The 23,973-nt window shown below is 42.2% G+C and overlaps 2 protein-coding genes across 2 annotated transcripts; both read left to right on the top strand.

The window, feature by feature from the left end:
* Positions 1 to 692: 692 nt before the first annotated feature.
* LOC130197968 (zinc finger protein 385D-like) lies at positions 693 to 14,544 on the top strand. Its single transcript, XM_056420977.1, has 8 exons — positions 693 to 786; positions 2,789 to 2,889; positions 7,517 to 7,624; positions 8,023 to 8,191; positions 9,280 to 9,531; positions 9,620 to 9,801; positions 13,259 to 13,360; positions 13,738 to 14,544. Exons 1-8 carry the CDS (start codon positions 777 to 779, stop codon positions 13,978 to 13,980), a joined length of 1,167 nt encoding a protein of 388 aa, XP_056276952.1. The 5' UTR covers positions 693 to 776; the 3' UTR covers positions 13,981 to 14,544.
* Positions 14,545 to 18,877: 4,333 nt separating this feature from the next.
* sgo1 (shugoshin 1) lies at positions 18,878 to 23,813 on the top strand. Its single transcript, XM_056414355.1, has 10 exons — positions 18,878 to 18,959; positions 19,163 to 19,317; positions 19,529 to 19,737; positions 19,873 to 19,925; positions 20,021 to 20,085; positions 21,037 to 21,879; positions 21,973 to 22,101; positions 22,637 to 22,804; positions 23,042 to 23,231; positions 23,333 to 23,813. The coding sequence occupies exons 2-10, from the start codon at positions 19,173 to 19,175 to the stop codon at positions 23,490 to 23,492; spliced, it is 1,962 nt and encodes a 653-aa protein (XP_056270330.1). The 5' UTR covers positions 18,878 to 18,959; positions 19,163 to 19,172; the 3' UTR covers positions 23,493 to 23,813.
* The last annotated feature ends 160 nt before the right edge of the window (positions 23,814 to 23,973 follow it).

Genomic DNA, 23,973 nt, shown 5'->3' with positions numbered 1-23,973 from the left:
CAAAAATACATGAGACAAGATATTAACATACTAGATTCCTTGAGTGAGTACATGCAGAAGCCTAGATAAAAGCGGGACGGTCTGCTTTTTTTTTAGATGGTCTGTGTTGTTAAGAGTCGTGTGTAGTTTCCTCCCTATGCAGTGATAGCTCTGGGAGGTATCTAAAAATACCGTGGGCCTGATGAAAGCGAGGATGGGAAAACGTTTACAAAAGAAGAACACGGGGCTCCTTCCACAGACAGGAGTCGCCTCGTGGCCTGCAGGAGGAGTTCCCCTCATTCCTTCAAGCGTGAAGATTTGCTTTTGATACTTCCTGGCAAATCTGATTGAAGTTTATTTGTTAAAGATGAGAACCCCTCTCGCGTTGTATTGAGTTATACACCGTGTCAAACCCAAATGTGCTTCTTGCCTTGTTGGCTTCGATGGTTGCAATAAAACAGGGTGGTACTTTACACTCATTAAGGTCATTTCCATCTGTTTACAGAGTTAGAAACAGACCTCTGGAAGAAGTAGATACAGGAGCACACTTGAACACGAATCGTGAAGAGATGAGGCGGAGGAAGAGGAGGAAGGGGAGGAAGGGAGGAAGGGGAGGAAGGAGAGGAGGGACTGGTAGTTAGAAGGAGGAGGGAATCCAGATGGGAAGGAGCAGCATTGGTGCCGCAGGAGAGAGATAGAGAGTGAAGACAGACTGGAGGAGAAGACGCAAAGCTTCATCTCTGCATGGAGATGAGAAATACCTTGAACTGAACAATCGGATTTCACTTGGTGCTGCCATGTATTTTGGTACGTAAACATGCAAGTCTTTTTGTTGTTGTTGTTATAAATGCAGCGGAGTCACTTGTTGCGATGTTGAGATGGATTTGAGCGTTGTGAAGTCAGTCACAGTGAATCAGAGGCGGTGATAGCGCGGCTTATTCGATCTATCTCTTACAATATAGGTTTGTTTTGGTTTAAAGCTTTTTTTATTGCACTCATCTCTTTAAAGATCCTCACAATAGGAGAGATAACACACACTATTAGAAAAGCTCTGCAGACAGACACTCTGCTAGATGTGCACGTCCATCCTGTTGGTTGCCTTACACTGTACATTTCTTACAGGATTATAAAGTATGGATCACTGGAGACAGTAATACAAAAATATAATTGCATTAGATTATTACGTGCAAGTTCTGTAATTATATTTAATGAATTGTTTTTTTAGGCTTTAAAAAGTAACGAAACATGACAAGTGTCAAGTGTGTGTGTGTGTGTGTGTCACCTCGTCCACATGTCTCATGCGTCAAAAATGATCTGAAATAATTTCTCACAAAAGCACATTAGCGTGTGAAAGGAGGAGCAGCTGCAACCTTCCATCTGTCAAAGTGAAAGAGTGGAAATATTATTTTACACTTTAAATGAAATCTCTGATGGAGATAAATTCAAAGTTTCATCTGAGAGGAGAGGGGCGGTAGAGCAGGTGATGGTAAGCGTGACCTTGTGAATTTCGTTCATAAAAAAAAAGTATAATTGAGGGTCAGAATGCACATGTAAGACTGTGAAGGTCCCTGACAACAAGCCGCTTTATTTCATTATTCCATGTTGACTATAACACCACAAAGTAAGTCTTGTAATAAGTCCATATGAGTCTGTATGCGTGAGTTTTTTCAGCTTTTGGGCCAAGCTCGTTTGAATATCCTCAATCATATATGGATCATAGTTTATCCGACTAATAATCGAATAGGCTATTCTGCGTGTGCATACGCCCCTCCACTCCTGAATGAATTCACCTTCCCAGGCGCACGCTGAAGCAAACCGCCTACTCATGCCTGCTCATGTCAAGACGTGCACACGCTAACTGACTTCACAAGCTTGTTGAGCAATCAGACTAATGACAGAGCGGATGGGTGTGCTGTGATCTTGATTATGATGATTACAGACGCAGGCTTGTCTTAAATCAAACTGTAATCAAGCTCCTATGAATTGTGAAACTAAAAAACAAGATTCCATAGCCAGAACTCAGACGCCCAAACAAATCGCTTGTCACACAGCACTTAACCAGACGTGTGTGTGTGTGTGTGTGTGTGTGTGTTAACACATTTGGCCCCATGAATAGAGTTGCCAGCCTGAGCATCCTGAAGGAACCTCACAGAACAAAGAGTGATTATCAGAGTGTTATGTATTGTTTCATTCCTACTGGTGGATTAATGTGTATGTAAAACATGGACACACATATAGGAACAACCCAAACTATTACAGATGATACCTCACATTTTATAAATGCAATCTTAATCTGCAAATAAAATTGCACTCTCAAATGTAGTGAAGTAGAGATAGGACATGAAGGACACAAATGGGAGTACTTATGTACAACCAATTCAGAATTGTGCTTTTATACAGTCGTACATGTGCGGAGGCCTGAGCACCTCAGCTCTACATCTTACGGTGAGTAGTTGTTCAAATCAACATAAAACAAAGGGATATTTAATTTGAGTGCATCTTATTTCAATAACTGCCAAAAACTTAAATGAGACAGAGGTACACTCAGAACAAACGTCTTTTTTCCAGTCCAACAGGCAAAGTAATATGTTTTATTATATTCATGACACGAATGGATGGATAATAAAGCACATTAATCAACATTGACATTTAATATGAATAAAAATGAGCCGATAGGTTAATGTTCCTGCTACAACTAAAAACTAAGAAGCATCATCCATAGAAAAGTTGCAAATAAAAAAACACTGTATTGCTCCTAAAGAGAACCACCTCATCTCTATTGAGTCATTTCTCTGTCTGCTCCCTGTAGGTAGTGTGTGTCACGGCGCTCTGCTGCCGCTGGGCAGAACCCAACCCTCCCTGGACCCTCGGCCCCTCGTCCCCTTCCATCTGCTGCCTGGATTCACCGAAGTGAGTACCGTCAGTCATCGTGGTTGTCACAGCAACCGCGATCTCACCAACTGTGCCTTTTGACGAAAATCAAGAATCCCAAATCGCTCACTCTCTTGCGCCGATTTCTGCTGCAAGTATTTATTTCATGGTTTATTTCAGTGCGTGAGGAGTTGTTTGTCAATACACAGATGTAAGAGCGAGCTGCCTACACCATTTCCAAATATATCACTGATGCAGAGAGCTGTGACATTTCCACACTGGCTGGAGGGTGGAGCTGCTACCTTGATATTCCTCACACAGCTTTTCTTCGAGCTGTCTGTCCCGGTGCTCGTGAAGGTGGAGAGAAACCAAGGCTGGCCAAGTCCGAGCCGCGAAGAGCGTTGATGTGTCAGCCAGGGCTGACGTCTGGATTACAGGGGGCCTCGATAGATTCCTGGCTACGCAATGTATGAAGTCATTTATTTCTGGCCTGAACCAATGTAGGAGCTTGACTACACAGCTGCGGCGTATGTATTTGTATTTTCTCTGTATTTTCTAACACCTGTATTTGTTTCAAGCACACAAAGCCAAGAAAATAAGTGTTTTTTGTTCTCGCACTTCTACGAATACCAAACCTTTTTAGAAAACCCAAAGTTGCGATGAAGTTGAGATGACTTATCATCCCATCAGTGAGTCTGCCCAAATACTGTTCTGTTTGTTCTGTATTGTATTGTGTTGAAATGTATATTTTGTGTAAGCACTGAGAGACACTTTACCTTGTCAAATTCCTTGTTTGTGCAAACTTACTTGGCCAATAAAACTGATTCTGATTCTGAAACCAACCCTGAAGAAAAGAATCCTCCCTTCTCTTAACTTTGGTCTTGTCTTTAAACTGTGTTTTTCTCCTCGATGTTTTGAAGGAGAGAAATCGAAGGATACTTTGAGGGTTGAAAAGAAAGAGGATCGTGTGTGTGTGTGTCTGCTGCTCTGTGTTTTACGTCTGCTCTGTGTGGGAGTGGAGCATCTCCCTCTTTGGCAAAAAAGCCATTCTGCCACCTGAGGAAGTCTTGGCCCCCTCCCCTCCATTTCACCTCCCACTCCCCTCTGAAGCCTTCTCATCCATCCTATGCACTTTACTGTGTTGCTCTTGCTCCATCAACCTCTTCACTTCAGCTCTCTTTCTTGTACTTTACACTTTGTCTCCTGCTGTCATCTTCCCCATCTCTCACCCTCCCATCCACTCTTTCTTACTTTCAGTTTCAACTCTGCGTCACTCCATCACTTTCCCCACAAACCCTCTCCCTCTCTTTCTTCTTTCTATTCATCCTTTACCACACACACACACACACACACACACACACACACACACACACACACACACACACACACACACACACACACACACACACACACACACACACATCTTACAATCGACATCACAGGCTAGTTTGGATTTTAGTTTGACAGAATTGAAAGGAAAAAAAGGGCTTTTATTTCCAAGAGAATGCCTATTTAAATGACAAAGAACCAATAGCAGCAGCTCATTCATCATAACCCACTCTAGTTGCTTGACGTCATGTGCGCACACATAACTGTCACGCTGGTACACAATATGAATCCAGAAACATTCATCATTATATATGTTGAGGTTCTTGACTGTGTTCCAGGTAAAAGTCTGTTTTCCTTCACTTGGCCATATGTTTCAGCCTGAACTCGCTCCATCCAGCCGAGCCCGTCTGACACGCAACCAGAAACTTAGAGAGAAAGTCATGATTAATGCTGAAGCTATGTGGTGGAGGTCTTTACTTACTACTGGGGGACATACTTTGCGAGGACATTAAGGAGACTCGCCTTCCTTTTAGGGACAAAATGCATATCTCCATAACGTAAAATACATTTTAGGGTGAAGAATTGGTTTAAAGTTAGAGATAGGATTAGGCTGGAATTCGTTTAGGTTAGGGTACATTTTCCAGAAAATGAATGCAAGTCAATGAGTAAGAAGGGTGAAATAACTTTGCCACAGGTGCTCGTCCAGCCGAGAGTTGCATTGAGACTGGGAGGCAGGAAGGTGACTTTGATCAGACGGACACTAAAGAGGCAGAGTGTCCAGAGGGCTGCAGAGGGAGGGGTGACATGTGATGGAAGGTCAGATTGTGACACAGCAGGAAGGAGGGAGGCTAAAATGCTAAAAATGATGTTCTCATAAATGTTTAATATTAATGTGGCCTTGTTGTAATTGACATACATTAAACATAAACCTTATATATGTCCATGGTTATTTCAGGAGTCGAGTTACTGATTTGTTTATTTGTACTTTTATGATTTCATGATTTGTATTTTAGATATGATACTTGACAGAACTATATTGTTTTTATGTGTTTGCTCGAGTTTTACAAAGACAGACAGCTGCAGGGGAACAGAGAGAAACGAGACCAGGGACTGCAGAGAAGCATTCCACTGCAGCGGACTGGAGTGATGATCAAAGAAAATGAACACACACACACACGCACACACACACATACACACCCCGACACACACAGAGACACACACACACACACCCACACCCATACCCACATACACACCCCGACACACACAAAGACACACACACACACACACCCACAACCACATACACAACGACACACACAGAGACCACACACACACACACACACACCCACACCCACGTACACACACACTTCCAGACATATTCTGTTTGAAGAGAAAATAATTCATCTTTGGCACTAAAAAGAAACAAGCACCACCTCTAGTTAATGTCCTCAGGGCTTACAGCAATAGGTGGCTTGCCCACAACAACATATACATTTTCACCTTTAGCCACATTTCCACAAAGCCTCCCTAATTGTGGCTGATTATATGGCTGATACCAGAAGTGCTGTCTGGTCAGTGACTGGTCTAGGTGTGTACACATACACAAACAAAAAGACATGCAGAGGAATACTGCCTGTTTCTTACACTCACAAAGAAACCAAACGGTCTGTGTTGAAAGACCATCAGCAGGATCTGAATCGTCTTGGAAAAGGACTGGATGAGGGCTACGCGTTCAGCATGAAGCACTCACCCCCTTTAGGTTTGAAAGGTGGCTGTAAAATGTATTTATTGGTTTGCTCCATCATGGAGAGCGGATGCCAGGTGGTCAGGTAGGATTCAGGGTGGTCACACCTGTTTTTGTGTGGAAAATCAAACCATCAGAACATTCATTGAGGCTTTTCTGCATATGCCACTTCACTGCTATCCATCGGTCTAGCGCTTGCTCTTATGACAGGTCCAGGGGCGTCGTTAGGCCCATTTTAGGCGGGCTTTATTTATAACTCTAACATGCTACATTACATTCATTATACTTAACGATATAATCCCCGGGCACTAGGACCTTGGGGAGGCTGCTGCGCTGGGTTTCTCACTCTGCCAAGTAACGTCTCTCGTCAACGACAGCCAAGAGTTTAGTTCCAAGTAAATGATGCACGGAGTGAACTTGTTAGTCCAGGTAGTTATAGAAAGTGGCTATCGGTAGTTTTTAACGATTGTTACCTGCTTACATTTAGCTTTACTTGAGGCAAATGAAAGGGAATAACAGTTAGCTATTTTGTTAGAGTGTGAATGAGTGAATTCGAAATACAAGAAATAACTGTCACTAAAATATCACTATGACCCTAAAATTCTTTCTCTTATCGTATACTGAAAGCAAGCTAAAGTACAGGGTAAAATGTTCTGATTGAACCAATCAATGAACTGTCCAAAATAATGGATATCCAGGGCCCCAAAAATAAATTGCTGAAATTGCTCAAACATACTCAAGTCCATGCTGCTCCCCTTGGGGCTTATCCCCCCCTTTCCTTGAATCCTACAAACGCCCCTGGGCCTTGGTACACGATAGTAGCTATAAAGAATCACAAACACTATTAGTTAGTGAATGTTTGTAAAAAAGAAAAAGAAAAAAAGGAACCTAATTTAGGGCGATTGGCTTGTTCCCTTTTTCTTTTCTCACCGTCACTATTATGTTTGAAAGGCGTGACTACTTGCTTGGCTCACAGATATGAGCCACAGTATTTCAGATATTCTTTTCACATCATCAAATTGTGAAATATGACTTGACACTAGACAGCATCAACATGACTATTACCCAGCAATCATAATTGCACATCTGTAAATATGAAAACAACAAAGAAAATAAGTCGATGCTTATTAATCGTTTTTATAGTTTATGCAGCATTATCATATATCATTTAGTTCTGGATCTTTTCTATTTAAAAAAAGTGCTAGTTTAGAATGGCTTGCTCAAAACCGACTGTTCGAGGGATCCGATCAGCTACCTTCAAGCTTTTGACTGGCAACTTTCACATTTACAGGTGCTACGTGATTTATACTCACTTCAAACATGTTGGTTTAGCCCAGTTCAGGGTCATTAACAGACTGTTGTGTTTATGCATGACTGGGTGCAGACAATTACTCTCACACTCAGCTACTTCCCACAACACCCCACCTATTTCCTGCGATACTATGAATCTGTGTTTCTTAGAAGGAGCACACACGTAGCGTGTAGACAGCATGCCATTTAGCCCTGCAGGTGATCGCTTTCACAACCTATTCAGTCTTTCCTTTTACAACCCTGAACCAGTCATGACCTTCATTTTATGCTTCTCCTTTGTTGCAGATGGATCACATCCATAAAGCTCTGATTGGACCAGGCTTCGGGCTAACAGCACCTCTGAAGAGGAAGCTCAGTTCCTGTGGAGTCTGTCCACTGAGATTCAGATTGGAGGTGGGCGTTTACATATGAGAAACACACACACTTTGAATTGTTTTCCTTTCAGGGTGCTTTTATTACTCACACACACCCTTACATGACAGTTGAATGACTTAGGAGGACTGCCCTGAGGTTAAACATGCCATCTTTATGATTGGGTGAAATGTGCACATCTCTTAATATTCTACCTTGTAGAGCGTTATTTAACACTCCTCCTCCTATGTCTAAGCTACATTACAAACATTGATCTACTTGTTGGCTGATGTAAAACAACTGTTATCAATGTGGAGGGATATCAGACTCTACATTCACAGTTAAGTCATGTTGTGGATGTAAAAAAATTGTCAGGTTCACAGAACTAAAGAATTCTGTGCAATGAGTTCATACCGTCTTGTTTGCTGTTGTGTGGACAGGCACAGGCTTCTTCCCACTATATCGGCACCAAATACACAAAAAGGCTGAAAGCGATGGACACCACCGATTTAAGGATCAGGACCTTTGAACCAGTTGCCAAGGAAACCATATCGCAAATCCTCCCGTCACCCTGCTCACAACCCTCCAGCTCTGACACAACATCAAGAGGTGCGTGTCTCTGAAGGCACACATGCTTCCCCTGTGTGTGTGTGTGTGTATGTGTGTGTGTGTGTGTGTTGTGTGTGTGTGTGAGTGGGTATGTGTGCAGACATGAAATGTATGACAGTGTTAGATTTATGAATTTCCCAGTCACGACTTAAATTCCTTGATGTAATAAACCTCCTGCTGCTTTGGGGTTCACAGTGAAAGAAAATTACCCTCTAGTACTTCTTCACATCTACATATTCTTTCTGGACCTCTTAAGTGGCTTCCTGAGATCGAAAACACATTATAGTGCTCTGACTAGGTGTATGTGTTTGTGTGTGTGTGTGTGTGTGTGAGTGAGATTGAGTACATGTGTGTTTGGAGATGTATCTATATAGGTGTCAAGGTTTTGTCAAAGTGTTTTCCAGAATGTGTGTGTGTGTGTGTGTGGCAGTCCTGATGTGTGTGTGTTACAGAATGAAAGTAATACATTTTGCTGTGAGCTAAAATGCAAAAAGATTTGAGAATCGCTTCATTGCTGCTGTGAGAGTGTTTGAAGTGTGTTCATTTCCAGTTTGGGAAGTAGATGAGACGACAGGAGAGCTCTCTGGAGATTATTTCAACAAACAGCCTCATTGGCCTCCATCAGTGGGGAGTCAATGGCAACAAACAGACACCCACTCAGCGAGGATGAGCTAATCATTGTTATTTGCAAAGAGTGAATTCTTAAATCAGCACACGCTCCTCCAGGGAAACTTTTACAAGTTAGTCTCACAAAAGATAAAGGATAATAGAGCCAGATCATCTCTAACTCCAAACTCTAAATGTGAGTGCTGGGAGGCAGATCCTTGGGGAAATCATTGATTATTAGTGCAATTAGAGATGTTGATAGAGCTCATAGAGACCTTTTGCTTGGTGAGTTTGTGTGTCTGTGCACGTCATGAAAACAGTTATTCTCAAGTAATAGGAGTTAAGAAATGTATAGAATAATCTTTTTTAATTTTCTCATCTGTCATTGTTCTCCATCTCTCTTTTTCTTCCATACTTGTGTTTCTTGCACTGCTTCCATTGTCTTAATAATAGCTTTCTGTTTCTCTCTGTATTTATTTCAGAACCCTCAGCCCCAGACCCTACATCAGAGGCGTCCCCATCGAGCAGCGTCCCCTCTGAAACTGTGACCGCACCATCTGACCCCTCCCGGTCACCCAGCCTGAGGACCCCAGAGACAGAGACACAGAGGGACAGGGAGACGGAGGTGGCTCCAGAGGAGGAAACAGAAGAAGAGAAAGCTTCACGTCTGCTCTACTGCTCCCTCTGCAAGATTGTTGTGAACTCTGCCTCCCAGCTGCAAGCACACAACCGTGGTGAGGACCTGCATGCGTTGCTGTGGTCAAGCTTAGCCCACTTGTGCTCTGTTGGATGCTCTGATGACATGGCTTTATATCTGCTCAGGCACTAAGCACAAGACTATGCTGCAGGCTAGGAGTGGCGAAGGAGCCATCAAGTCCTTCCCGAGGACGGGGATCAAGGCCAAGTTGGTTGAGCCGTCTGAGTCCCCAACTGGACTCCAGAACAAAACATTCCACTGTGAGATCTGCGATGTGCACGTCAACTCCGACACTCAGCTCAAACAGGTCAGTTGCAGAAGTTGTCTGGTCAGTAACAAAGGTCAGAGGGGTTTGTTGTGATTAACACAGAAACAATAGTCCATGGGAGAGCCGACTTTAGACCAGTTTGTCTCCGGTGTCAGTGGAGATTTGGGATTTGAACCTCCGAACTTCAGACTACATTTATGATCCTGCTTTGGAACTTGTGAGTATAGAACTAGGAAAATACAAATACCAGAAACATCTTTAACTTGGATAGTTTGCATGGACATCCCTGGATTATTCAGGTTAAATTTTAATTTTCAGTCATTCATTTTACATTTTTCCAAACTCAGAACATATTGATCAAGATGGTCTGTGGTGATCTGTGTGTAATGTTACATTCAGGAACACAACCGCTAGCTATAAACTGTTCAATGGTCTTCCTGAACAGAATAGGCGCTATGTGTAATGTAAAAAAAGTAGTCGGCATATTCCACGATCGAGACTTCAACGATCCATCAGGCAGATGGAGGTAGAGAGGAGTGGGCGGAGTCTCAACAGGGCCATGGCATAGTTGGTAGTAGGAATATTCCACGATCCAGACCTCGATGATCCATCAGGCAGATAGGATCTATGACGTCTCATCGGGTCCGATGACCCTATGAGACGTGAATTCAAAAGGACTCCGGGGAGAAAGCAGAGTTAGTAATGTGCAATAGAGAGATGAAAATTCATCCATAAGGAGAGAAAAAAGAGGAGATAGGTGCTCAGTGTATCCTAAACGTCCCCCAGCAGCCTATAAGCCTATAGCAGCATATCAAGGGGCTGGACCAGGTGAACCTGATTCAGCCCTAACTATAAGCTCTGTCAAAGAGGAAAGTCTTAAGTTTGCTCTTAAATGAGGTGACTGTGTCTGCCTCCCGGACTGAAGGTGGAAGCTGGTTCCATAGAAGAGGAGCTTGATAACTAAAGGCTCTGGCTCCCATTCTACTTTTTAAAACTCTCGGAACTACAAGTAGTCCCGCATTTAGTGAGCGCAGCTCTCTAGTGGGGCAATATGGTACTACAAGCTCCTTAAGATATGATGGTGCATCACCAATCAAGGCTTTGTACGTTAAGAGAAGCATTTTAAAAGTGATTCTTGATTTTATGGGTAGCCAGTGCAGAGCAGCTAGTGCAGGAGTGATGTGATCTCTTTTCTTAGTTTTAGTGAGAACACGAGCTGCAGCATTCTGGATCAACTGGAGGGACCTAAGAGACTTAGTTTCAAGTTTCAAGTTTTTATTGTCACATCCCCTTTTATACAAGTATAATCGGTTCGTGAAATTCTTATGTGCAAAACACCCGACAGCAGTAGCAGACTAAAAAAAGAATAAGAATGAGAATAAACTATACAATATCCACACAAAAAAAAAGAAGAAAGTATTAACAATATATATATAAAACAATGTAATAGAATATACATCATGGCAATATATATATATAAAACAATGTAATAAAATATACACTTTTTTTGAGACTATATATATATATATGTATATACATACAATATATATATACAATATATATATATATAAACAATGTAATAAAATATACACCATGGCCATAGATATTCACAGAATATGTTCTGGTGTATAGTGTTAATGAGGGTCTCAGTCCTTGTTCAGCAGCCTGATGGCCTGACTGAAGAAGCTGTCCTCAGTCTGTTTGTGCGGCACTTGATACTGCGGTATCGCCTGCCTGACGGTAGAAGGGTGAACAGTTTGTGGTCGGGTGGTTATTGTCTTTCATCATCCGTTTGGCCCTGGCCACGCACCGCTTGGTGTATATGTCCAGGATGGAGGAAGCTCACCTCCAACGATGTACTGTGCCGACGCACCACCCTCTGTAGTGCCCTACGCCCAGGGCGGTGCAGTTCCCGTACCAGACGGTGATGCAACCTGTCAGAACACTCTCGATGGTACTGGTGTAGAATGTTCTGAGGATGCGGGGGGCCATGTTGAATTTCCTCAGTCGCCTAAGGAAATACAGGCGTTGTTGGGCCCTTTTCACCACGTGAGTGGTGTGCGTGGTCCATGTGAGGTCCTCGGAGATGTGCACGCCGAGGAACTTGAAGCTGCTGACCCTCTCTACTGCAACTCCGTCTATGGAGATGGGGGTGTGCTCATCATTATTCGAGCAGCCTGATAATAAGGAGTTGCAGTAATCCAGTCTCGAAGTAACGAACGCGTGAACCAATTTTTCTGCATCTTTTTGAGACAAGATGTGCCTGATTTTTGAAATATTATGGAGATGAAAGAATGCTGTCCTTGAGATTTGCTTCACGTGGGAGTTACTATCCTTAATTGTTTTTATTTTAAGTTGTAAATCTTCTGCGTGGCAGATTTATTAGGACAGGATCGCGTTGGAATGTTATATTTTAGAAGTTGTGCATCTGACAAATGTTTCACTACTGCAACTGTGTTTTTTGTGTGGAAAAAGTAAGTACCAATAAAACTGTTTAAAATATTGAATTATCAGCAAACGTCCTGCATTCCAAATCCTATTTAAGTAATGCGGTCTTGTGAAGTAATGTTCTCAGCTAAAAGTATTTTCTGCAGAAAATTGTCCTCTGTGAATGGAATGTTTTTATATATGATGATCTTAGTTTATTAATATTTATGCATCATTATGAAAGCATAATTTAACTGATGTTGCTGGTCCAGGTAGAGTTTGTTTGAACTACGTTGTATAAAGTTATGTTATTTAATTCTGTGGTTTCCAACCTGTGGGTCAGGCCCCCTCTAAAGTGTCACGGAATGAATGTTTTGGGCCGTGAGACAATTAATTGGAGAAGGAAGAAAAAGTATTTCGCAATGTGTCGTAATTTAAATGACATTTAATGTGAAAATCAAAACAGCAACTATGAGTTGCTCTTCTGAATGTAAAGCTATGAGCAGGTCCGCATCAACAGATTCGGCGTCACTTTATCCCGTATGCATCACAGGGTGGTAATTCAGGGCCGTGCGTATTTTCTACCAAATCACCATGCGAACATATAACACACAGGTCCCTTCAAATAAGGAGCACAAAGATACTGAGCTTATATTTTTTACAGCGAGCATCTGAATATGATGTGAGCATCTCTGTTCGTGATATGAATACTCAGCGTTGGCCTTACTGTTTAAAAGTTAACTTTGACCAGGTGCTCATGAATATTTAGCAGCCCACTGCTGATTGTGTGGCCGTAGCCATCTGTTTGTGCTTGTCAATCAAATCAAAAAGAATTCCAAACCCTCCCCCTCATGAATTTTTTGAATCTCAAAGTCAGAGCCAACAAGATATCGACATGCTGTCTGAGTCATCAAATTAAGAACGTTGATAAGGCTTCTTTTAATCATCTCTTCTTAGATTATTTAAATTTCAAAACAAAGGCGACTGATGCCTTCTTTCTTTGTATGCTCTGCACTTTATGCTGCTATTGCATCTGCCTGGTGTTTATCTGTCTGTTTCCCCCCTCCAGCACATCAGCAGTAGGAGACATAAGGATAGAGCAGCAGGTAAACCTGCCAAGCCGAAATTCAGCCCTTTCACTCCCACCCTGGGTCACCAGAGTTTCCAAGCAGTGAGTACTCTGCTGTTGCTTGATTTACTGTCATCCCTCATCATTGTGTTTGTGTACAAGAGTTGACTCTCGAGACCCTCTTCCAGAAAACTTCACTCCCTTGTCAGCGATATGGGTTGAAGAATCTCCTGTCTGAAATGTTGTAATCCTATGGCCGTGTGCGAGGGGAAAAAGGCAGATTACGCTTGAAAGGAGAGCAGATTCTAGATAAGATGGTTTGGCAGTATAACTGGGACAGTATTTACTTCTATTGGCCAAGTAGCTGCTCAGACTTTATCTCCTCCTCTGGTTTCCTACTTAACTGCTCAATTTCCTCTTGAGAGAACTCCCCCACCCCCCTTGATTGCAGTTTGTTTGTTTATGTTTGTCCTCATCAGATATGCCTCACTCTACAGAAGAACCAAGACCTGACCAAACCTCTGGCCTCCTGTCTCCTACAGCGTCAACTCTCTGTTGCCGCTGCTGCTGCCATGGCAATGCTGCCCCCCTTCCCTCTCCACCATGCCTCAAACCCGAGTCCCGCCCTGTTTCAGAGTCAGCCCCTCCCCCGGGCGCTGCTGCATCCTGTCCCTGGACCCATCTGTTCAGCACACACACGTGTTCTGTTTTCCCCCTACTGACCCCGTCGACGTCTCAATGAGCTCTGAAGCTGCAGCTCAAACCAGACCATGAACAAGATGTGGTACAAGGCGGTGCTCGACTAACAACAGATGCTGTGGATGTCATGGACCAGGAATAAGGATTATTTCCTGGGCCCAAAACCATGAAGTAGATTGCGATGGAGGAATTACAAAGCATTGTAAACAACAATATTTTCTGATGTGAGCGTTTGTGTGAATGTGTTTGAGTGCATGCTCAGGTATAGCCATCATAGAAGACCAACTTTTGCAACATATTTGATGCACTGTGTCACTCCTCCAGTAATAAACATATTTAAAGATGGTGATCATCAATATGACAATCAAGAAACTTCATAATATAGTAGACGGTGTGATTCAGTGTAGATATGAAAGATGCATTATTGTGAACTTCCATGATGGTTATAGCTGTGTGTGTGTGTGTGTGTGTGTGTGTGTGTGTCTTTGTGTGTGCAGATGTGCATACAAGTATATACATGCTAGTCAGAGCATGCTTGAGTGAAGAGGTTTATTATTTTCTAATAAACAATAGCTGTGGATACTCAAGTTTGAGCCCAGACAATTCTTATTTACCAATTCAATACTCCATAACATGCATTGTATTAAAAAATAATACAACTTAAATTAATATCATGTTCATGTTCATGTGGTGATGCATCTTCGTTACAACAGATGTATAAAATAAGACATATGCTGTAACAAACATCTATCCCATAACTCTCTGCATTCAGGAAGCCAATTTCATCCTCTTTTGCTACTGAGCAGTACACGCAGAAACGTCTCTTGGCTGACCTCTGGTATCTTTCTAAAAAAACGAAATGAAAACTGCACATCTAAAGCCACAGAGGAGTTTGGAGACTTTTTGTATTTATGACTGAAGAGGATAACTTTGCCCCCTCCCCCCCCCCCCCCTTCTCTGTGATAAATCAAGCCAAGAATGTTCTGCGCCACTTCATTGTCTGTCTTTCTGAGGATGTTAACAACACTGCAGCCTCAATGTGCGGCTCATTTTGGTCGGCTTAATGTTGAGGCCAAGAGCTATCGGCGTGTAATACTGCTTCAGTACTGGTACTAATGTTTTACTAGAGATTTGGATCAGATTGTGCATTGCTTTTGGACAATTATAACTGACCACATGTGTCTGATCACTGATGAGATTCTATGCTGATGTTCAGCGAATAATGGTTATTGTAACCTTTCTCAGAGGTGAAAGTCTTAATTCCCTCCATCAGGTCAAGGGCATTTCAACTTTCTACGACCTCTCAGACTATCTTATTGTTCTGGTCTCTCATCACTCAACTGACACCAAACTGGATTAGTTAGTGAGGTATATTTGCTTCTCCCTCGCTCAGCAGCTCCAAAGTAAATATTTCTCCAAGCCAATTCAGAGAATTATCTTCCAATCAATCACAGCGTCATGATTCTCCAGTTGTCGCAGCAGTTATTATCATTATTATTATTATTATTATTAATCGTCTGGGGTGATTGTGAACATCTGTGTGTGGGATTCACAATTCTCCACTGGCTGTCAGAATCCAGACCTCCTCTGGCCTTTCTCTTCACTTTTTGTCATCTTTCTTTCGTTATCTCACAATACGACCACGGCTACTCTCTTCGGAGCCTTTCCGTCTCTCACTCCTTTGGCGAGTTTGTGGCATGCGCACATGCGCACACAAACATGACAGCAACACAAAAGCCTGGCTTGGCATTCAGGGAATGTTTTATTCTCTGCTACCTGGAGAGAGTACAAAGGTACAAAGCAGACCATATGAGGGTAGTGCACATTTAAAAAAAGGACTAAAATAAACTCTTGGTGCGAGGGTGCAGCATTTTCACATCTGCATGTAATAAAACAAAGGTGGTCATGGATATGTGCAACAAGACGACGATCAACACAAATGTGGTTTGGAATTTCTGTTTTTCACGACACTTTAACTAGAAGAAAATCAAAGTATTTTTTAAAGTCTGCATTCAAATAAGTGATGTTTAAATTAAATGTATTAAAACCACTCAAATATATTACAAAAAAACCTTTTATGACAGGATAAAAAAACTTTAAGAAATGATTAAAAGAAAAGTTTAACAATTTGGGAACTACATGCATTCGCTTTCTGGCCTAAGTTAAATGAGAAGATTGATACGGTTCGCTTAGCTTAGTATTTAGGGTTGCCTGACCCGTAAGAGCTGCCATGGAACTGTGATTCCTGACCCTTTAGTGGCTGAGACAAAAGATAAATGGTCAGATGCTGTGGCACACGCTTTGTCCGTCTGTCTGTCTGTAGCGAGTGTTGCTCTTGCAGCACCAGGGAGGATTTCTTTAGTCGACCTCGTGATGCTGGTATTGCGGAGGCAGTGCAGCGCTGTGCCGTGGAGCAACAGATCTGTGAAGTAAATGGCTCAGCAGGGTGTTCAAGAGCAGGCTGTAGAGCATAATGACCAAACTGCACCGCACACAGAGTTGATTGTGTGTCTGGGGCTCAGTGCCGCTGTTGTCTGCTTTTTAAGGGATGTGCTGGTAAAAGAGTGCTGCTTCAGTTTAGCTGATTTGAAATGCAGTCTGAAATGACCCACACCCATAGAGAGAAACATGTTATTATCAGAGTTCCTCTGCAATGCTGAAATGCATTGTGGTATGTTCCAGTTATGGTACTCACTGCACCAGTGACTAGTTATTACTTTAATCAGTTCACCATTTCTTGCCAGTGTGCGTTTGAAAGGGCAATCTCACACTGATTTGAATGCTTAAACTGTAGGTTACCGGATTATCTTTTCTTTCGTTTTTCATAAATCTGATATTCATAAAACAAGTCACTATCTTATTTACTCAGCTGCTTCTATTTTAAAAGTTGAATTTTGGATTGATCACAAAATCTGAGTTATGATTTAATTCCCACAACTTGTGAGTATGCCACCATACTCATATTTTCCATACTAAAAAGTAGGTAGGTGTATTCTTGGCCCCAGCTTCAGTGAGAGCACAGATAAGAGATACTACTTCTCATGAAGCAGATGATCTTTTCATTGGCCAGTCAGTGAAGTGAGGGGTGCGTTTAAGATGTAGACAGAGAGGAGTTTGTTATCTCTTAATAAAGATACCAGTGCACCACGTCAGTAGATAAATAAACTGGTACTGGCTTCTGTTGCACTAAAAAAGGCAATGTATTAATCTGTGTGGATGTTCATGTGCCCTAACTTTTCTGGCTGTCACAATGCTCTGACCATTTAAGTCACTTATCCTGTTCTTATGCTGCACCTGTGATAACATGTTCTCTCCAGTTGTCTTGACACGTGAATTGTCAGAGATGTCATGAAATGACGATGTAATGGATTTGTTCAAGCTGAGCTAAAACCTGGAGTCTCTCTGGCCGTCTATCCTTCTCTTTCTCTCTTTATTTTTTAATACAGACACACAAAACACAGCACTCACTATTGCTCTGTTGTCAGGCAACAGCTGTAGCATTTGTTTGCTTTTTCCAGAATAACCCACCTTTAAGGAAAACAGAAGTGAGTCATTCCTCTGACCCCTAAACCATACTAAAGGTCTTACTAAAAAACCATGTTGGCTTCAGTTTAGGGAATCGCAATGAAATAAAATTGTATTTATTAGTTACCTTAACTGCCACAAAACCTTACATATGCATTATAGTAAATTCCTTTTGAGGCAACAAAGCGTCACATATTTGTGAGAAAAGTCAGCTAAATCCAGCGCTGTGTGTTACTCAAGGGTCTTGCCTCAAAGTACAGGCCTGTTTCACAGCTGAAGCTGTTGAAGTCATTTGTTTTCAGAGGTTGACACTGACAGAACCGAAGCTGTACCAAACTCCTCCCATAGCCTCAATATGCCATTCAGTTAGCTTCCATGGACACTTTCTTGGGTCCTCACCGCCAGAAGGTCCAAATGGATGTTACATAAGCTGCAATGCAATGCAGGAAATGTGTGAGTTTCTCCCCTGCACTCTGCCAAGTAAGACATGCCTGCTTGACATTGAGTTGGGAAAGTAAATGGGATCATGATGAGGTATTCAGGGTAATACAATATTTACAGAACATTTATTGGAGAAAGAAAAATCTAAGAATTGAAAGAATGGGTCCTACTTTCGACATGGAAACAGGGCTTTGATAAGGCTTTGCTCGTGCATAAAGGCAAGTGTATATCATGTATGACCTATGTAAAACAACAACAACAACAGCAACAACAGCAACACAACACAGAAAGCTGGACATTGGAGGAGCATAGAGTCATACTTACTGGCTCAAATAAAAATGTGCAATCATTTTAAAATTGAATTGCTGAGCTATTGTGGCATCCAATTTTGAAAGAGCCAAATGAGTTTTAGAAAAACCTTGAGAAATACAACTCAAACATTGCAGTGAGTTTTTAGATTAACACAATTATCAGCTCAATAGGACTTGCAGCATAGCCCTTTAGAGAGCTATCTTCAGTATTAAATTAGAAATACCAAATTAATGATTCTTTTGGGCCAAATCAGCCTCAATCGTGATGAGTACTTACCTAATTTACAATTAAGAAAATGTTATGAAATAAATCTATATTGCCGACCTCCATTTCCCAATTGGTCAATGTTCTCTGAAAAGATGATTATTGAACAGGCAATAAGTATGCGTATGTACCTGGTGCGCTATGTGCTGTTTTACTGCTTAGTTTTAACCGATACGAATATGCAGACGAATACTATTTAAAAATCAGTTATCTGTAACTGAGCAAGGAAACATAGATTATAATAATATCTTGCTATACATTAGCGCCATCTAGCGCGAGGTAGTTTCACTCAAAGGAAGTGACGTATATCAAACGCCTTCCAATCAACAGCCGCGGCTCAACATTCGAAAGTCAACTCGCGGAGAGTCGGACATGACGCGTTAAAGTGGATTATATGACTAACTTTAGTCACCAACGTCTTTTGTGACACACCAACTAGCTTGGTGGTTCACACCTGTCGGTAAGTTGACTTTTAGGTTGGTTTCAAATATGACGGTCGCCTCCAGCTACTGTGTTATTACGTGTGTTATACGTTAACGTTGAATAGCATGCTAACCCAGCGAGCACATTAGCTAGCTAGTACAGTCGTTTGTTTTGCTGACGTGCGTCGGCAGGCTGCTTACGTTGGATAACGGAAAGAAAACTAACGTGAACTTATCACAGATCCGAAGCCATGGCGAGAGAACGGCCCCAGAAAAAGTCCTTCCAGCAGAGTCTGGAGGACATCAAGGAGAGGATGAAGGAGAAGAGGAACACACGGATGGCTCGTGCTTTAGCCCCCAGAAGAGCACGGTCTAAGCTGATCAACAACAGCAGTGGTCAGGAAGTGTGCCTTCTTATCCCGCGGTCATCATTTGAACAATCGCATCTTAAATGACGTTTAGGTGTCTCCCCACACACACACACACACAGTTATGTAGACTACGAGCCTATAGTGCCAATACCATTATGTCATTGTCAGATTCTGGAGATATGTTGCAATGCATAAACGAGCAAATAACATCCACTCCATGTTTTTTTTTCTCCCAGTGGTTAATTCCATTCAGACTATTCTGAAGGGTGTCCAGCTGAACAACAAGGAGCTAGCAGTTGCTCTGCAAGCTGAGAAGGAAAAAGGGAGACAGGCGAATGCAGTGATCCTGCAGCTGAAAAGGGAGCAGCAGGCCCTGTTCCTCCACCTGCTTCTGCTCAGGAAGAAGCTCAAAGAGCAGGAGGCTCTTGCAGCGAGTGCTACACAGGTACACCGGGGAGACCTGTGGTCTGTTCTTGGTTGATAAACTAATCCTGGCTCTTTTGTACATTATTTCGAAGTAACGTTACCCTGTGCCTACGTAAAGGAAATTATTATTAGTATTTTGTCTATGTTGATTTAGACGAAAGCTCCAAATGTCCTTGTGGAACCCAAACACTATGAGGATTCAACGAGGTAACTTTGAAAACCAATATTAATTGCTTACAATTTGACATCCCTTTTTCTGAGGTTGAGGATTTTATTAGGATCTATTATCTCTCAATTTACAGGAGGAAGCCGTCCAGCCCGAACCTTGATAAGCCCACTGTGTGCAAATCCTCACCCATCTGTGCCGGTATGTATACACAACAACACTGCTACTATCACCCATAATATTAATATTACACATTAGTCAAAATAGGGAATTTATTGTCAGCGCAGTACTTTTATACAATGTTGTACGTAATTAAACCAATTGTTAAGCATTCTGCCAAGAGTTTTATTTGTAGATCAATCAACAGAAACCATTTATATATACCGTATTTTCCGCACTATAGGGCGCACTGGATTATAAAGCGCACTGTCAATGAATGGTCTATTTTCCATCTTTTTTCATGTATATAGCGCACCGGACTATAAGGCGCATTAAGCGAAACAAAACAGTCAGCCAGTCAAATTTTATGAAACGTGTTCACAATAACTCTCAACATTGTTCAGTTATAACACGTAAAATACAACACAATACACTCACAACCGCAAGCGAGAACTACAGTGAAGGGTGACATCGTTCTGGTCCCTGTTTCCTCCACGGTGCGGTTCACGGGGGTATCAGAGGTGAGGGGAACCGTGTCCATGTTGGTGACGTGCTCTGACCGGATCTTCTTTTCAGTATTACTCCGCGACGCTCCTAACTGCGGTAGCCGTGATGCTGCAAGCGGTGCGGCTTTGGAGTTTACCGAAGTCGTACTAAAACATGTTGACAGCGCGCCGTGAACCACACAAAATCGCTTCGAGGTCAGTAAACACAAACAGAATTAATCCATATACAAGGCGCTCCGGATTATAAGGCGAACTGTTGTTTTTTGAGACAATTAAAGGCTTTTAAGTGCGCCTTTTAGTGCGGAAAATACGGTAGGCTATTCTTCAGATCACTGCGTTGAAGAATTCCTTGAAGAAATTGGAAAAATATGAAGTATGCACAATATTACACGTACTGTGTACTGGTCTCACGGTTGCATGCATCCCAAAAACTAAACTGTTGTAATGATAACGTTTTTGTTCTTTTTGTTCTTTTCTTTTTTAACAGACCATACGTCTTCCGAAAAGATAGTACATTCTGACCAGCAGGTTGTGCTGCCATCTACAGTGAGTGTGAGACGTCACCGTGCGGATAGAAGAAGCAGGAGGAGGTCTGAACGCGTGAAGAAATCGTTGAGTGAGGGCGACCCCATCATAGGTGTGGGCACTTTGATAGCAAGTCCTATTTACAGTGACCATGAAAATACAAATCAGCCACAGCAAGAAGCAAAAATGGACTTCGCAGACCCTGTTGGCACTGAGGATTTTCTGCATTCTACTCCTGAACCTGTTCCACCCAAAAACAGCAACAACCAGCAGCGGCCCAGCAGGAAAAAAGCCCAGCAACAGCCCCGAACCAAACCAGAACCGGCTCCACAGAAAGTAGAGAGAGGTCGCAAACCAGACCGTGCCCCTTTGAAGAAACCGTGGGAGAATCCCAAACCCAAAGCTCGCTCCAAGAGTCGAGACCGGTCAGCCACACGGGCCCAAACAGCAATGCTGTCACAAGGGAACAAGCTCAACAGCTCACTGGGTTTTAATGACACATTTGACTTTGATTGTGAAGAGGCGGTTCACGTCACACCGTTTAGGGCCAAGGCAAAGGACAATCAGTCCACACTCCTGAGCGAAGAGACTCCTCAACCTGAGGCGACACCGATGCTTTCCATACAGATTGAATCCAGCTCGTCATCAACAGCCTCTGAATCGGAGGACAGTCTTTATGTACCTCAGAAGAGCCGACGGCCACAGACTTCTCCCGACCTGACCAAAGGGATCACCACTCGTAGAGGCCGGCACTCTAAAGTCGTCAGAGAGAAAGAAATCATTCCACCAAAACAAGAGATCTGCGGTGAGCTTTTGGGTTTGTTGTCCGTAAATTAATATTTGTTTATTAGAGTTGGTTATGGTTAAACCATTTCATTAATTATGTTGTGTTTTGTAGTCTTTAGAGATGAAGAGTCAAGTCCTAAGGATGTAGAGCAGCCTGACAAGAAAGAAGCTCATCACTCCCCTGACTGTAGCTTCTCAAACAGTCCTGAGACAACGTTGTTGAGACAGGGAAATCCCCAAAGTGAGTAAACGGTCAAGAACACATTCAGCATTGTAATTATGCTCAATGTGTCCATTGTAATTATGGCTCTCGGGCTGTAATGCACGAGCGTGAGTATACACAACAAAGCTGTAAAGACGAACTAGATGGTGTTTTGTAGTCTCATTGAGCCACTCACCTTTATTTAAGACGCGTATAAACTTTGATATTCTCAAGCGGGGTATTTACTGCCGTGTTTTATATAATAGATTACATTTAAATATCTCTAGCCTGATCAAACCACATCCCTTATTTCAGGCATCTAACAAAAACATTTTTAAAAATCCCATTTTGAGATTAGGGAACCGAAAGAGCAAAAAGTTCTTCTTTACCTGTGTGATGATTTCAATTCCACTGAGGCACAGCTTCAGTGCAACCCAAACATTTAGCTTGATGTCAACCGTTTCTCTTATGATGACCTTACTGTATGATATTTAACAAAGATGTCCCGGTGAATTGTGTCATGGCTCTGTTTTTGCTAGGTCGTAATTTGTTTTTGTTTATCCCGGTTTTTCAGAGCCTCCGAGAGGGGCTAATGAGAAGGATTGCTTCCTGCCTGTCAGCCCTCTGGTGGAAGTGGAGATGATGAGAATAGACACTGTCCTGTCTAATTTTGGTAATTCGTCTGGTGAAGCTCCTCATTTACCTCACCAAACACCCCTGAGGATCAAGAAGTGCAAGAAACGTACGTTTTATTGTCCAAATAATAATCTCACAGTACAACTGCCCAGTACGACAAGAGCCTTGTCACATCAGTGGGCAGCTTGGGAGGCGTGGCCAGATCACATCATTGCCTTGTCACTTCCCGATGCATTTTCTTCCCTGCAAAGTCTTAGTTGCTCACCGGTGGGCGCACATGAATACACACCGGCTTTTCTTTTTTTCTTGCTTTTGGATCACATCTTTCATCACGTTTCCACAGGTGGGCTTGGTGTCAGGACAGCAGGGCGGGGCTTGAGTCTGTGTGATGTGACCAATCTGTCCCCTGCAGCCTATCGCAAATTGTCCCATGATGGCTCACAGTCCTCTGACGCCCGATGCTGCGCTCCGGTCCCTCCTCGCAAGCGTCGCTGCACCATGGTGGTGGACTACAAGGAACCCACGCTAAATGCGTAAGTTCACATATTGCCGCGGCTCTTGGTGTAAACGATTCAAGATATGTTCACATTTTAATGTTTGAATGTTCAACATTGTCACATTGTCATGTTAACAGGAAACTTCGGCGTGGAGACAAGTTCACAGACTTGCAGTTCCTCCGTTCTCCTATTTTCAAGAAAAATTCTGGCAGGAGGTCTGTGCAGAAATCGAGGAATTCAATTAGCAGCCAGCAGCCATTTGATAAATACAATGAGTCATTTGTGGGATGTCGCTGAAGGCAGCTAACTTGTCCGTTTTTATCTGATTTCTTAAGAGATCTTTTTTTTTTTTTCACTCAGGGTTGTGTTTTTCTAATTTGATACAAAACTGTGATCAGTTGATCTTATTTGTTGGCTGTAAAGCTAAATAGTTTTTCCTCATCATCACTAGCAAAATGTATTAATGGCTATTTTATGAAGAGGGACAATTCTATTGGTCAGCATCTTACTTCAGTTCTATTTTTATTACGTCTGAATTACATATTATTGTCATCTAATAACTTTCTTTGCTTTATAATATACTCCTGTATTATGTGACAATAAATGCTGTTTCTTGAATTTCTCTATTGCATTTATATACAAGTTTATATTAATGGCTGTGTTAGCGTGACACGAGTCTGCTGGGTCTTAAATATTTAAAAGTTTATTAATAAAGTTAGTGCCATTTAAGGCCCATACAACTTAACCCTTGTGTTGCCTTAGGGTCATTTTGACCCGA

This window comes from Pseudoliparis swirei, chromosome 1 (genome assembly GCF_029220125.1).
Source record: "Pseudoliparis swirei isolate HS2019 ecotype Mariana Trench chromosome 1, NWPU_hadal_v1, whole genome shotgun sequence".
NCBI lineage: Eukaryota > Metazoa > Chordata > Actinopteri > Perciformes > Liparidae > Pseudoliparis > Pseudoliparis swirei.
Note: the sequence above shows the minus strand (reverse complement) of the source record. Positions and strands in the feature narration are given on the sequence as shown.

Excerpts from the sequence above, each read along its gene's own strand:
- LOC130197968 (XM_056420977.1), top strand. Across the intron at positions 7,625-8,022 it reads CACTGAGATTCAGATTGGAG|GCACAGGCTTCTTCCCACTA; the intron begins GTGGGCGTTTAC and ends TTGTGTGGACAG. Across the intron at positions 8,192-9,279 it reads CTCTGACACAACATCAAGAG|AACCCTCAGCCCCAGACCCT; the intron begins GTGCGTGTCTCT and ends TATTTATTTCAG.
- sgo1 (XM_056414355.1), top strand. The coding sequence starts at position 19,173 with ATGGCGAGAGAACGGCCCCAGAAAAAGTCCTTCCAGCAGAGTCTGGAG. Across the intron at positions 19,926-20,020 it reads CACTATGAGGATTCAACGAG|GAGGAAGCCGTCCAGCCCGA; the intron begins GTAACTTTGAAA and ends CTCAATTTACAG. Across the intron at positions 20,086-21,036 it reads ATCCTCACCCATCTGTGCCG|ACCATACGTCTTCCGAAAAG; the intron begins GTATGTATACAC and ends CTTTTTTAACAG.